The sequence below is a fragment of the Artemia franciscana genome, unplaced genomic scaffold (assembly GCF_032884065.1).
Source record: "Artemia franciscana unplaced genomic scaffold, ASM3288406v1 Scaffold_2734, whole genome shotgun sequence".
NCBI classification, from domain to species: Eukaryota; Metazoa; Arthropoda; class Branchiopoda; order Anostraca; family Artemiidae; genus Artemia; species Artemia franciscana.
In genome coordinates, this window is record NW_027063514.1 from 11618 (window position 1) to 27712 (window position 16095).

The 16095-nt window shown below is 30.3% G+C and overlaps 1 protein-coding gene across 1 annotated transcript; it reads right to left on the bottom strand.

Annotated features, from left to right (window-relative positions):
- Positions 1-1028: 1028 nt before the first annotated feature.
- On the bottom strand, positions 1029-1643 carry LOC136042993 (uncharacterized; the record flags this gene model as incomplete). The annotated part of the gene is made up of 1 exon (XM_065727888.1): positions 1029-1643. A coding segment is annotated over one exon (615 nt), but the record flags the coding sequence as incomplete, so codon positions are not given.
- Between the last annotated feature and the right edge of the window lie 14452 nt (positions 1644-16095).

The following is a 16095-nucleotide window of genomic DNA, read 5'->3' on the forward strand; positions in this document are numbered from 1 at the left end:
ATATTCACTTTATTTGAAAGCCAGTAATACTGTTTGCACCAATTTTACTGGGAAAAGAAGCCAATAATTTTTAGTTTTTAACTAACCTATAATATAAAGTTACAAACCAACCTATAATTTTTAATTTTTTCAACTAAAAATTATAGGTTGGTTTAGAAACTAAGCCTGTTAGATTTGGTAATATTAGAATAACTCACCAATGTGATAGCTGCCTTCCTGAGAATCAACGTTTTTAACAACATAAAATTTTTCTTTTCATTCCTTATTAAGCTTAGCCTATGCAAGATAGGCCTAGAACACCAAAAACCCTTTAAATCCTAAGGAATATGCATAAGATTACTTACAGGTCACTGAAAAGCTAAGATTATTTCCACTAGGCCTATTAACAATTTCCTTGTCTTTTCTTTAGACTAAACAATTTCATATTTCTAAATTTTTTGCCATTGAAGCGTTCGATTCGCAATTCTGTGTTGACTTTCTAGGTTAACTTTTTACTAAATAAAACGGCAGCAGAGAAAAAAGTCAACTTTTAAGTTGACTTTTTCGAGTCGATTCGAACGCAACTCAGCTGGTTGACGCGAAAAAAGGCCTTTAGGTTGTTGTTAGGTTAGGTTGTCAGGGTTGTTGTTGTTGTTTGGGGTTTGACGCCTTCGACCAATAGGTCATATGCGTTAGTATCACTCAGTTGTTCTGTGCCTTCTATAATCACTAGCTTGCTTGGGTGTCACTTCAGTCAGTATTCACTGAACCAGAACAGGAGGGGGGTTATTTGCCTGCAGCAACTGCCTGCGTTGAAAAACGGGAATCAAAATACTGCAACTATGCACTGTCAAACAGCAATTAAAATACATGTACAACACAATAATAAAAAGTAATACAATTTTCACACATTATAACCAATATCAATACAACCAAATGCCGATAAAATATATCTAAAATGGTAAATAGGGCTATTCTAAAAATCCTATTAACTAGGTGAAAAAAAATTTATAGGGAATGAACCAAACCAGTAGTCTTAACAAATCTACCTAATAGGTTTGTGCTTAGTTTTTTAGCCCAAGGAGGAGACGTGTGATGTCCCTGAACAGAACGCATTGTGAATGCGCTAAATGCCTTCTCACAGCAACTTCTTAGTACTTCTCTCTCTTTTTCATATTTTATACAATTAAAGATGATGTGACGTATATCTTCGTACACTCCACAAGTGTCACAGTTGGGGGATGGAGCCATTTTCAATTGGAATAGTGTTGATTTTGTCTTTGCATGGCCGCATCTAAGACGAACTAGGCAGGTAGAAAGGATGCGAGAAGTGAGGTACATTTCTTTTGAAGGCTGCTTATAATCATAGAGATCGAGGAGCTGAGTATGAGAAGAATGGAGCCAGGCCTCTTCTTCTTCAAAAATTTTTGAGCTAATTGAAGAAAGAAGTTCAGGACCGGTGATAGGAGTTTGGGTGATCAGGCCTAGTTGGGAGGCTTTTTTTGCAGCCTGATCTGCTAGTTCGTTTCCTGTTATACCACAGTGTGCTGGAACCCATATGAATGGAACAGATATTCCCTTTTTTGCAAGTTGAGTAACCAAATTTTCAGTCTCAATGGCTACATTTCTTGCTTGGTGTTGTTGGTGTGAGAGGTAATCCAGAGCTGAAAGTGAATCAGAGCAGACAATATACTTCTGATGTTTGCTCTCTGTTTGGCTTGAAGTGAAAACTTAATTGCCATAAGCTCTGCAGAGAAAATTGTCAGGTTAGGGGGTAAACAGTATGAAAGAGACAGGCTCTGGGAGGGTATAACTACTGCACAGCTGCATTTTGTTACTGTCTTTGAGCCATCTGTATAAGCTTGAATGTATTCCTCATATTCTGCCAGCTTTCCCAGGAATATGATTTTCATCAGTGCTTGGGCTTATCAGGGTTTAACCCCCAAAAGATAGCAACAAATACTTGTCTGGCCACGTGTCACTTGAAATGGCCCCCTGTTCGATTACTTGCCCGATTACTAATCTGACTAATCCAAGCATTTTTTGAGACACACATGACGTCAGAGGCTAGTCGGATTATCTCCTCGAACGCTCAGGATTACTTGTCCACGGGCTTGCACTTTATAACGCCCAAATAAAAGATTACTGAGGATTGTGACGTTAATGTTACATATTTTTTTAAATGGATAAACATTTGAAATCTAAGTCTAGAGAAAAGACAAGGAAACTGTAAATAATGGAAATAATCTTAGCTTTTCAGTGACCTGTAAGTAATCTTATGCGTATTCCTTAGTATCTAAAGGGTTTTTGATGTCCTAGGCCTGTCTTGCATAGGCTAAGCTTCATAAGGAGTCAGAAGAAGTCTTTTTGTTATTAAAAAGGTTGGTTCTTAGGGAGGCAGCTATCACATTGATGAGTTAGTCAAATTTTACTATATCAAACAGGCCTAGTTTCTAAACCATCCTATAATTTTTAGTTTAAAAAATTTAGAATGATTAGGCCAATAGCTATAGCCTTTTATATAGTCTATACTTGTTGAGATTGCTATTTAAACTGGATTTTTAAGGTAAAGTAGGGGTAAAATTTTACTTTAGCTACTTTTGGCTATTTTGAAAGAGGTTAGGCTAGGAAAATGAAACTTCCAGGGATGTGTCTACAGGCTAAAGTATGTCCCAGGAAGGTATATTGAAGTACCTACTTCTACTTCTTTTCCCTCAAGAGGGTCCTGAAATTTTAAGGTGCCTTATTTTTTGGTTATCAGTTTCTTTTTCTGTGGTCTTAGTTCTTAATTATTCTGGCCTTAGACAACTCCTGTTGATTGAGCAGAACTTTAAGCCATAACACTGTTTTTTTCTAATTTTAGAAATAATCTTTTATGCAACCTCATTATAGATTAAATATATGGCTTATATAATTTTTTCTCCATGAATTTTTGTTTTATTTGATTTCATTGATGTCAGTTGCTTTCTGTTAAAAATACATTTATTTTTTTACATCAAGCTTCTTCTTTTGTGAAAAAATTTGAACTGTTTTTCTTTTTACATGTTGTATAAAATGTAAAGGAATACCTGGCCCTTCATTTCCCAGATTCAAATAAAAGTATTTGAGGCATTTTACATCAAAATTAATCTGACATATTTTAATGTTTTTTTTTAGATGATGTAGGACACCATTAAAGTTTTGCATTTGCTTTGCTAAAAATTGTCTTAAAAAGTGCCAAGTTTAGAGAGTTATATTAATATTCTCCTTGCTGATGAGCATAATTGTTTTTAAAATTCCATCTGTTTAAAGCATTTTAGAGAGATTCTGAGCCAACCATGGGTATATTGTTGTCACAAATGATTTTTCTGAAATGGGCTTGTGGAAAACTAATAGAACATATAATTTCTCTTTTTTTATTATTTCAAGACTAGAGTATCACAAAACTAAGCATTCATATTGCTGATTGTACCTTAAGTAAATACAATCCCTGATGGAGTTTTGTTGATACCTGTTTAAAAATTTATTTGTCTTAATAAAATACATATTGTTTGTGGGACAGCAATGAAAAATGGGAGCAACTATGACTTGAGTTGTTTTTTTTTCAATATTTTCTTTTTCCAAATAATCTTTGTTCTCTGGTGACATTTGTGTTCCTTCCTAAGTGGCTGGCACTCTAGGTTGAGAATCCTTTATCCAAAAGGCACAGGTTTAATTCCTGGCATTAGCAGTTTATTTGGTTGGGACAAAGGTCAGTGATGTAACTCTGTAAGTTCAGCTAGAATTGGCCCAAACCTAACAGGTTAGCTAGAGAAATCTGGGGTCAGTAAGCAGGAAGGGCATGCAAAAGCATAGGATGACTGGTCCCTAGCTTCCTATTGCACTTCTTGGCTAAAGGATCACCTGGTCCTTTACTGGGCTTCTGACTTAGCCATAGAAGCTTTCTTTTAATCACATTCTTTACCATTTGTAATCATAAAATAGTCTAATATCTTCATTTTTTCAACATACGTAGCTATTACCCTCGAAAACTAAAACTTTTGAAATAGGAAAAGAGCCTTTAATCACATTCTTTACCATTTGCAATCACAAAATAGTCTAAAATCTTCATTTTTTCCACACACAAAGCTATTACCCTCAAAAAATAAATTTTTGAAATAGGAAAAGAGCCTTTAATCACATTCTTTACCATTTGCATTCATAAAATAGTCTAATATCTTCATTTTTTCAACATACGTAGCTATTACGCTTGAAAACTAAAACTTTTGAAATAGGAAAAGAGCCTATAATCACATTCTTTACCATGTGCAATCATAAAATAGTCTAAAATCTTCATTTTTTCAACATACGTAGCTATTACCCTCGAAAACTAAAACTTTTGAAATAGGAAAAGAGCCTTTAATCACATTCTTTACCATGTGCAATCATAAAATAGTCTAATATCTTCATTTTTTCAACATACGTAGCTATTACCCTCGAAAACTAAAACTTTTGACAAAGGAAAAGAGCCTTTAATCACGTTCTTTACCATGTGCAATCATAAAATAGTCTAATATCTTCATTTTTTCAACATACGTAGCTATTACCCTCGAAAACTAAAACTTTTGAAATAGGAAAAGAGCCTTTAATCACATTCTTTACCATTTGCAATCATAAAATAGTCTAATATCTTCATTTTTTCCACAGACATAGCTATTACCCTCGAAAACTAAAACTTTTGAAATAGGAAAAGAGCCTTTAATCACATTCTTTACCATGTGCAATCATAAAATAGTCTAATATCTTCATTTTGTCAACATACGTAGCTATTACCCTCGAAAACTAAAACTTTTGAAATAGGAAAAGAGCCTTTAATCACATTCTTTACCATGTGCAATCATAAAATAGTTTAATATCTTCATTTTTCAACATACGTAGCTATTACCCTCGAAAACTAAAACTTTTGACATAGGAAAAGAGCCTTTAATCACATTCTTTACCATGTGCAATCACAAAATAGTCTAATATCTTCATTTTTTCAACATACGTAGCTATTACCCTCGAAAACTATAACTTTTGAAATAGGAAAAGAGCCTTTAATCACATTCTTTACCATTTGCAATCATAAAATAGTCTAATATCTTCATTTTTTCCACAGACATAGCTATTACCCTCGAAAACTAAAACTTTTGAAATAGGAAAAAAGCCTTTAATCACATTCTTTACCATTTGCAATCATAAAATTGTCTAATATCTTCATTTTTTCCACAGACATAGCTATTACCCTCGAAAACTAAAACTTTTGAAATAGGAAAAGAGCCTTTAATCACATTCTTTACCATTTGCAATCATAAAATAGTCTAATATCTTCATTTTTTCAACATACGCAGCTATTACCCTCGAAAACTAAAACTTTTGAAATAGGAAAAGAGCCTTTAATCACATTTTTTACCATTTGCAATCATAAAATAGTCTAATATCTTCATTTTTTCAACATACGTAGCTATTACCCTCGAAAACTAAAACTTTTGACATAGGAAAAGAGCCTTTAATCACATTCTTTACCATTTGCAATCATAAAATAGTCTAATATCTTCATTTTTTCAACATATGTAGCTATTACCCTTGAAAACTAAAACTTTTGAAATAGGAAAATAGCCTTTAATCACATTCTTTACCTCTTGCAATCATAAAATAGTCTAATATCTTCATTTTTTCCACAGACAAAGCTCTTACCCCCGAAAACTAAAACTTTTGAAATAGGAAAAGAGCCTTTAATCACATTCTTTACCATTTGCAATCATAAAATAGTCTAATATCTTCATTTTTTCAACATACGCAGCTATTACCCTCGAAAACTAAAACTTTTGAAATAGGAAAAGAGCCTTTAATCACATTTTTTACCATTTGCAATCATAAAATAGTCTAATATCTTCATTTTTTCAACATACGTAGCTATTACCCTCGAAAACTAAAACTTTTGACATAGGAAAAGAGCCTTTAATCACATTCTTTACCATATGCAATCATAATATAGTCTAATATCTTCATTTTTTCAACATACGTAGCTATTACCCTCGAAAACTAAAACTTTTGACATAGGAAAAGAGCCTTTAATCACATTCTTTACCATGTGCAATCATAAAATAGTCTAATATCTTCATTTTTTCAACATACGTAGCTATTACCCTCGAAACCTAAAACTTTTGACTTAGGAAAAGAGCCTTTAATCACATTCTTTACCATTTGCAATCATAAAATAGTCTAATATCTTCATTTTTTCAACATACGTAGCTATTACACTCGAAAACTAAAACTTTTGAAATAGGAAGAGCCTTTAATCACATTCTTTACCATTTACAATCATAAAATAGTCTAATATCTTCATTTTTCAACATACGTAGCTATTACCCTCGAAAACCAAAACTTTTGAAATAGGAAAAGAGCCTTTAATCACATTCTTTACCATTTGCAATCATAAAATAGTCTAATATCTTTATTTTTTCAACATACGTAGCTATTACCCTCGAAAACTAAAACTTTTGAAATAGGAAAAGAGCCTTTAATCACATTCTTTACCATTTGAAATCATAAAATAGTCTAATATCTTCATTTTTTCAACATACGTAGCTATTACCCTCGAAAACTAAAACTTTTGACATAGGAAAAGAGCCTTTAATCACATTCTTTACCATTTGCAATCATAAAATAGTCTAATATCTTCATTTTTTCAACATACGTAGCTATTACCCTCGAAAACTAAAACTTTTGACATAGGAAAAGAGCCTTTAATCACATTCTTTACCATTTGCAATCATAAAATAGTCTAATATCTTCATTTTTTCAACATACGTAGCTATTACCCTCGAAAACTAAAACTTTTGAAATAGGAAAAGAGCCTTTAATCACATTCTTTACCATTTGCAATCATAAAATAGTCTAATATCTTCATTTTTTCAATATACGTAGCTATTATTGTCGAAAACTAAAACTTTTGAAATAGGAAAAGAGCCTTTAATCACATACTTTACCATTTGCAATCATAAAATAGTCTAATATCTTCATTTTTTCAACATACGTAGCTATTACCCTCGAAAACTAAAACTTTTGAAATAGGAAAAGAGCCTTTAAAAACATTCTTTACCATTTGCAATCATAAAATAGTCTAATATCTTCATTTTTTCAACATACGTAGCTATTACCCTCGAAAACTAAAACTTTTGAAATAGGAAAAGAGCCTTTAATCACATTCTTTACCATTTGCAATCATAAAATAGTCTAATATCTTCATTTTTTCAACATACGTAGCTATTACCCCCGAAAACTAAAACTTTTGAAATAGGAAGAGAGCCTTTAATCACATTCTTTACCTTTTGCAATCATAAAATAGTCTAATATCTTCATTTTTTCAACATACTTAGCTATTACCCTCGAAAACTAAAACTTTTGACATAGGAAAAGAGCCTTTAATCACATTCTTTACCATTTACAATCATATAATAGTCTAATATCTTCATTTTTTCAACATACGTAGCTATTACCCTCGAAAACTAAAACTTTTGAAATAGGAAAAGAGCCTTTAATCACATTCTTTACCATTTGCAATCATAAAATAGTCTAATATCTTCATTTTTTCAACATACGTAGCTATTACCCTCGAAAACTAAAACTTTTGAAATAGGAAAAGAGCATTTAATCACATTCTTTACCATTTGTAATCATAAAATAGTCTAATATTTTCATTTTTTCAACATACGTAGCTATTACCCTCGAAAACTAAAACTTTTGAAATAGGAAAAGAGCCTTTAATCACATTCTTTACCATTTGCAATCACAAAATAGTCTAAAATCTTCATTTTTTCCACACACAAAGCTATTACCCTCAAAAAATAAATTTTTGAAATAGGAAAAGAGCCTTTAATCACATTCTTTACCATTTGCATTCATAAAATAGTCTAATATCTTCATTTTTTCAACATACGTAGCTATTACCCTTGAAAACTAAAACTTTTGAAATAGGAAAAGAGCCTATAATCACATTCTTTACCATGTGCAATCATAAAATAGTCTAAAATCTTCATTTTTTCAACATACGTAGCTATTACCCTCGAAAACTAAAACTTTTGAAATAGGAAAAGAGCCTTTAATCACATTCTTTACCATGTGCAATCATAAAATAGTCTAATATCTTCATTTTTTCAACATACGTAGCTATTACCCTCGAAAACTAAAACTTTTGACAAAGGAAAAGAGCCTTTAATCACGTTCTTTACCATGTGCAATCATAAAATAGTCTAATATCTTCATTTTTTCAACATACGTAGCTATTACCCTCGAAAACTAAAACTTTTGAAATAGGAAAAGAGCCTTTAATCACATTCTTTACCATTTGCAATCATAAAATAGTCTAATATCTTCATTTTTTCCACAGACATAGCTATTACCCTCGAAAACTAAAACTTTTGAAATAGGAAAAGAGCCTTTAATCACATTCTTTACCATGTGCAATCATAAAATAGTCTAATATCTTCATTTTGTCAACATACGTAGCTATTACCCTCGAAAACTAAAACTTTTGAAATAGGAAAAGAGCCTTTAATCACATTCTTTACCATGTGCAATCATAAAATAGTTTAATATCTTCATTTTTCAACATACGTAGCTATTACCCTCGAAAACTAAAACTTTTGACATAGGAAAAGAGCCTTTAATCACATTCTTTACCATGTGCAATCACAAAATAGTCTAATATCTTCATTTTTTCAACATACGTAGCTATTACCCTCGAAAACTATAACTTTTGAAATAGGAAAAGAGCCTTTAATCACATTCTTTACCATTTGCAATCATAAAATAGTCTAATATCTTCATTTTTTCCACAGACATAGCTATTACCCTCGAAAACTAAAACTTTTGAAATAGGAAAAAAGCCTTTAATCACATTCTTTACCATTTGCAATCATAAAATTGTCTAATATCTTCATTTTTTCCACAGACATAGCTATTACCCTCGAAAACTAAAACTTTTGAAATAGGAAAAGAGCCTTTAATCACATTCTTTACCATTTGCAATCATAAAATAGTCTAATATCTTCATTTTTTCAACATACGCAGCTATTACCCTCGAAAACTAAAACTTTTGAAATAGGAAAAGAGCCTTTAATCACATTTTTTACCATTTGCAATCATAAAATAGTCTAATATCTTCATTTTTTCAACATACGTAGCTATTACCCTCGAAAACTAAAACTTTTGACATAGGAAAAGAGCCTTTAATCACATTCTTTACCATTTGCAATCATAAAATAGTCTAATATCTTCATTTTTTCAACATATGTAGCTATTACCCTTGAAAACTAAAACTTTTGAAATAGGAAAATAGCCTTTAATCACATTCTTTACCTCTTGCAATCATAAAATAGTCTAATATCTTCATTTTTTCCACAGACAAAGCTCTTACCCCCGAAAACTAAAACTTTTGAAATAGGAAAAGAGCCTTTAATCACATTCTTTACCATTTGCAATCATAAAATAGTCTAATATCTTCATTTTTTCAACATACGCAGCTATTACCCTCGAAAACTAAAACTTTTGAAATAGGAAAAGAGCCTTTAATCACATTTTTTACCATTTGCAATCATAAAATAGTCTAATATCTTCATTTTTTCAACATACGTAGCTATTACCCTCGAAAACTAAAACTTTTGACATAGGAAAAGAGCCTTTAATCACATTCTTTACCATATGCAATCATAATATAGTCTAATATCTTCATTTTTTCAACATACGTAGCTATTACCCTCGAAAACTAAAACTTTTGACATAGGAAAAGAGCCTTTAATCACATTCTTTACCATGTGCAATCATAAAATAGTCTAATATCTTCATTTTTTCAACATACGTAGCTATTACCCTCGAAAACTAAAACTTTTGACGTAGGAAAAGAGCCTTTAATCACATTCTTTACCATTTGCAATCATAAAATAGTCTAATATCTTCATTTTTTCAACATACGTAGCTATTACACTCGAAAACTAAAACTTTTGAAATAGGAAGAGCCTTTAATCACATTCTTTACCATTTACAATCATAAAATAGTCTAATATCTTCATTTTTCAACATACATAGCTATTACCCTCGAAAACCAAAACTTTTGAAAAAGGAAAAGAGCCTTTAATCACATTCTTTACCATTTGCAATCATAAAATAGTCTAATATCTTTATTTTTTCAACATACGTAGCTATTACCCTCGAAAACTAAAACTTTTGAAATAGGAAAAGAGCCTTTAATCACATTCTTTACCATTTGAAATCATAAAATAGTCTAATATCTTCATTTTTTCAACATACGTAGCTATTACCCTCGAAAACTAAAACTTTTGACATAGGAAAAGAGCCTTTAATCACATTCTTTACCATTTGCAATCATAAAAAAGTCTAATATCTTCATTTTTTCAACATACGTAGCTATTACCCTCGAAAACTAAAACTTTTGACATAGGAAAAGAGCCTTTAATCACATTCTTTACCATTTGCAATCATAAAATAGTCTAATATCTTCATTTTTTCAACATACGTAGCTATTACCCTCGAAAACTAAAACTTTTGAAATAGGAAAAGAGCCTTTAATCACATTCTTTACCATTTGCAATCATAAAATAGTCTAATATCTTCATTTTTTCAATATACGTAGCTATTACCGTCGAAAACTAAAACTTTTGAAATAGGAAAAGAGCCTTTAATCACATACTTTACCATTTGCAATCATAAAATAGTCTAATATCTTCATTTTTTCAACATACGTAGCTATTACCCTCGAAAACTAAAACTTTTGAAATAGGAAAAGAGCCTTTAAAAACATTCTTTACCATTTGCAATCATAAAATAGTCTAATATCTTCATTTTTTCAACATACGTAGCTATTACCCTCGAAAACTAAAACTTTTGAAATAGGAAAAGAGCCTTTAATCACATTCTTTACCATTTGCAATCATAAAATAGTCTAATATCTTCATTTTTTCAACATACGTAGCTATTACCCCCGAAAACTAAAACTTTTGAAATAGGAAGAGAGCCTTTAATCACATTCTTTACCTTTTGCAATCATAAAATAGTCTAATATCTTCATTTTTTCAACATACTTAGCTATTACCCTCGAAAACTAAAACTTTTGACATAGGAAAAGAGCCTTTAATCACATTCTTTACCATTTACAATCATATAATAGTCTAATATCTTCATTTTTTCAACATACGTAGCTATTACCCTCGAAAACTAAAACTTTTGAAATAGGAAAAGAGCCTTTAATCACATTCTTTACCATTTGCAATCATAAAATAGTCTAATATCTTCATTTTTTCAACATACGTAGCTATTACCCTCGAAAACTAAAACTTTTGAAATAGGAAAAGAGCATTTAATCACATTCTTTACCATTTGTAATCATAAAATAGTCTAATATTTTCATTTTTTCAACATACGTAGCTATTACCCTCGAAAACTAAAAGTTTTGAAATAGGAAAAGAGCCTTTAATCACATTCTTTACCATTTGCAATCATAAAATAGTCTAATATCTTCATTTTTTTAACATACGTAGCTATTACCCTCGAAAACTAAAACTTTTGAAATAGGAAAAGAGCCTTTAATCACATTCTTTACCATTTGCAATCATAAAATAGTCTAACATCTTCATTTTTTCAACATACGTACCTATTACCCTCGAAAACTAAAACTTTTAAAATAGGAAAAGAGCCTTTAATCAAATTCTTTACCATTTGCAATCATAAAATAGTCTAATATCTTCATTTTTTCAACATACGCAGCTATTACCCTCGAAAACTAAAACTTTTGACATAGGAAAAGAGCCTTTAATCACATTCTTTACCATGTGCAATCATAAAATAGTCTAATATCTTCATTTTTTCAACATACGTAGCTATTACCCTCGAAAACTAAAACTTTTGACATAGGAAAAGAGCCTTTAATCACATTCTTTACCATTTGCAATCATAAAATAATCTAATATCTTCATTTTTTCAACATACGTAGCTATTACACTCGAAAACTAAAACTTTTGAAATAGGAAAAGAGCCTTTAATCACATTCTTTACCATTTACAATCATAAAATAGTCTAATATCTTCATTTTTTCAACATACGTTGCTATTACCCTCGAAAACCAAAACTTTTGAAATAGGAAAAGAGCCTTTAATCACATTCTTTACCATTTGAAATCATAAAATAGTCTAATATCTTCATTTTTTCAACATACGTAGCTATTACCCTCGAAAACTAAAACTTTTGACATAGGAAAAGAGCCTTTAATCACATTCTTTACCATATGCAATCATAAAATAGTCTAATATCTTCATTTTTTCAACATACGTAGCTATTACCCTCGAAAACTAAAACTTTTGACATAGGAAAAGAGCCTTTAATCACATACTTTACCATTTGCAATCATAAAATAGTCTAATATCTTCATTTTTTCAACATACGTAGCTATTACCCTCGAAAACAAAAACTTTTGAAATAGGAATAGGGCCTTTAATCACATTCTTTACCATTTGCAATCATAAAATAATCTAATATCTTCATTTTTTCAACATACGTAGCTATTACACTCGAAAACTAAAACTTTTGAAATAGGAAAAGAGCCTTTAATCACATTCTTTACCATTTACAATCATAAAATAGTCTAATATCTTCATTTTTTCAACATACGTTGCTATTACCCTCGAAAACCAAAACTTTTGAAATAGGAAAAGAGCCTTTAATCACATTCTTTACCATTTGAAATCATAAAATAGTCTAATATCTTCATTTTTTCAACATACGTAGCTATTACCCTCGAAAACTAAAACTTTTGACATAGGAAAAGAGCCTTTAATCACATTCTTTACCATATGCAATCATAAAATTGTCTAATATATTCATTTTTTCCACACAAATAGCTATTACCCTCGAAAACAAAAACTTTTGAAATAGGAAAAGAGCCTTTAATCACATTCTTTACCATGTGCAATCATAAAATAGTCTAATATCTTCATTTTTTCAACAGACATAGCAATTACCTTCGAAAACTAAAACTTTTGAAATAGCAAAAAAGAGCCTTTAATCACATTCTTTACCATTTGCAATCATAAAATAGTCTAATGTCTTCATTTTTTCAACATACGTAGCTATTACCCTCGAAAACTAAAACTTTTGAAATAGGAAAAGAGCCTTTAATCACATTCTTTACCATGTGCAATCATAAAATTGTCTAATATCTTCATTTTTTCCACAGACAAAGCTATTACCCTCGAAAACTAAAACTTTTGAAATAGGAAAAGAGCCTTTAATCACATTCTTTACCATGTGCAATCATAAAATAGTCTAATATCTTCATTTTTTCAACATACGTAGGTATTACCCTCGAAAACTAAAACTTTTGAAATAGGAAAAGAGCCTTTAATCACATTCTTTACCATGTGCATTCATAAAATAGTCTAATATCTTCATTTTTTCAACATACGTAGCTATTACCCTCGAAAACTAAAACTTTTGACATAGGAAAAGAGCCTTTAATCACATTCTTTACCATGTGCAATCATAAAATAGTCTAATATCTTCATTTTTTCAACATACGTAGCTATTACCCTCGAAAACTAAAACTTTTGAAATAGGAAAAGAGGCTTTAATCACATTCTTTACCATTTGTAATCATAAAATAGTCTAATATCTTCATTTTTTCAACATACGTAGCTATTACCCTCGAAAACTAAAACTTTTGAAATAGGAAAAGAGCCTTTAATCACATTCTTTACCATTTGAAATCATAAAATAGTCTAATATCTTCATTTTTTCAACATACGTAGCTATTACCCTCGAAAACTAAAACTTTTGACATAGGAAAAGAGCCTTTAATCACATTCTTTACCATATGCAATCATAAAATAGTCTAATATCTTCATTTTTTCAACATACGTAGCTATTACCCTCGAAAACTAAAACTTTTGAAATAGGAAAAGAGCCTTTAATCACATTCTTTACCATGTGCAATCATAAAATAGTCTAATATCTTCATTTTTTCAACATACGTAGCTATTATCCTCGAAAACTAAAACTTTTGAAATAGGAAAAGAGCCTTTAATCACATTCTTTACCATGTGCAATCATAAAATAGTCTAATATCTTCATTTTTTCATCATACGTAGCTATTACCCTCGAAAACTAAAACTTTTGACATAGGAAAAGAGCCTTTAATCACATTCTTTACCATGTGCAATCATAAAATAGTCTAATATCTTCATTTTTTCAACATACGTAGCTATTACCCTCGAAAACTAAAACTTTTGAAATAGGAAAAGAGCCTTTAATCACATTCTTTACCATTTGAAATCATAAAATAGTCTAATATCTTCATTTTTTCAACATACGTAGCTATTACCCTCGAAAACTAAAACTTTTGACATAGGAAAAGAGCCTTTAATCACATTCTTTACCATATGCAATCATAAAATAGTCTAATATCTTCATTTTTTCAACATACGTAGCTATTACCCTCGAAAACTAAAACTTTTGACATAGGAAAAGAGCCTTTAATCACATACTTTACCATTTGCAATCATAAAATAGTCTAATATCTTCATTTTTTCAACATACGTAGCTATTACCCTCGAAAACTAAAACTTTTGAAATAGGAATAGGGCCTTTAATCACATTCTTTACCATTTGCAATCATAAAATAGTCTAATATCTTCATTTTTTCAACATACGTAGCTATTACCCTCGAAAACTAAAACTTTTGAAATAGGAAAAGAGCCTTTAATCACATTCTATACCATTTGCAATCATAAAATAGTCTAATATCTTCATTTTTTCAACATACGTAGCTATTACCCTCGAAAACTAAAACTTTTGAAATAGGAAAAGAGCCTTTAATCACATTCTTTACCATTTGCAATCATAAAATAGTCTAATATCTTCATTTTTTCAACATACGTAGCTATTACCCTCGAAAACTAAAACTTTTGAAATAGGAAAAGAGCCTTTAATCACATTCTTTACCATTTGCAATCATAAAATAGTCTAATATCTTCATTTTTTCAACATACGTAGCTATTACCCTCGAAAACTAAAGCTTTTGACATAGGAAAAGAGCCTTTAATCACATTCTTTACCATGTGCAATCATAAAATAGTCTAATATCTTCGTTTTTTCAACATACGTAGCTATTACCCTCGAAAACTAAAACTTTTGACATAGGAAAAGAGCCTTTAATCACATTCTTTACCATTTGCAATCATAAAATAGTCAATATCTTCATTTTTTTCAAAATACGTAGCTATTACCCTCGAAAACTAAAACTTTTGAAATAGGAAAAGAGCCTTTAATCACATTCTTTACCATTTGCAATCATAAAATAGTCTAATATCTTCATTTTTTCAACATACGTAGCTATTACCCTCGAAAACTAAAACTTTTGAAATAGGAAAAGAGCCTTTAATCACATTCTTTAACATTTGCAATCATAAAATAGTCTAATATCTTCATTTTTTCAACATACGTAGCTATTACCCTCGAAAACTAAAACTTTTGAAATAGGAAAAGAGCCTTTAATCACATTCTTTACCATTTGCAATCATAAAATAGTCTAATATCTTCATTTTTTCAACATACGTAGCTATTACCCTCGAAAACTAAAACTTTTGACATAGGAAAAGAGCCTTTAATCACATTCTTTACCATGTGCAATCATAAAATAGTCTAATATCTTCATTTTTTCCACACACATAGCTATTACCATCGAAAACAAAACTTTTGAAATAGGAAAAGAGCCTTTAATCACATTCTTTACCATGTGCAATCATAAAATAGTCTAATATCTTCATTTTTTCAACAGACGTAGCTATTACCTTCGAAAACTAAAACTTTTGAAATAGCAAAAAAGAGCCTTTAATCACATTCTTTACCATTTGCAATCATAAAATAGTCTAATGTCTTCATTTTTTCAACATACGTAGCTATTACCCTCGAAAACTAAAACTTTTGAAATAGGAAAAGAGCCTTTAATCACATTCTTTACCATGTGCAATCATAAAATTGTCTAATATCTTCATTTTTTCCACAGACAGCTATTACCCTCGAAAACTAAAACTTTTGAAATAGGAAAAG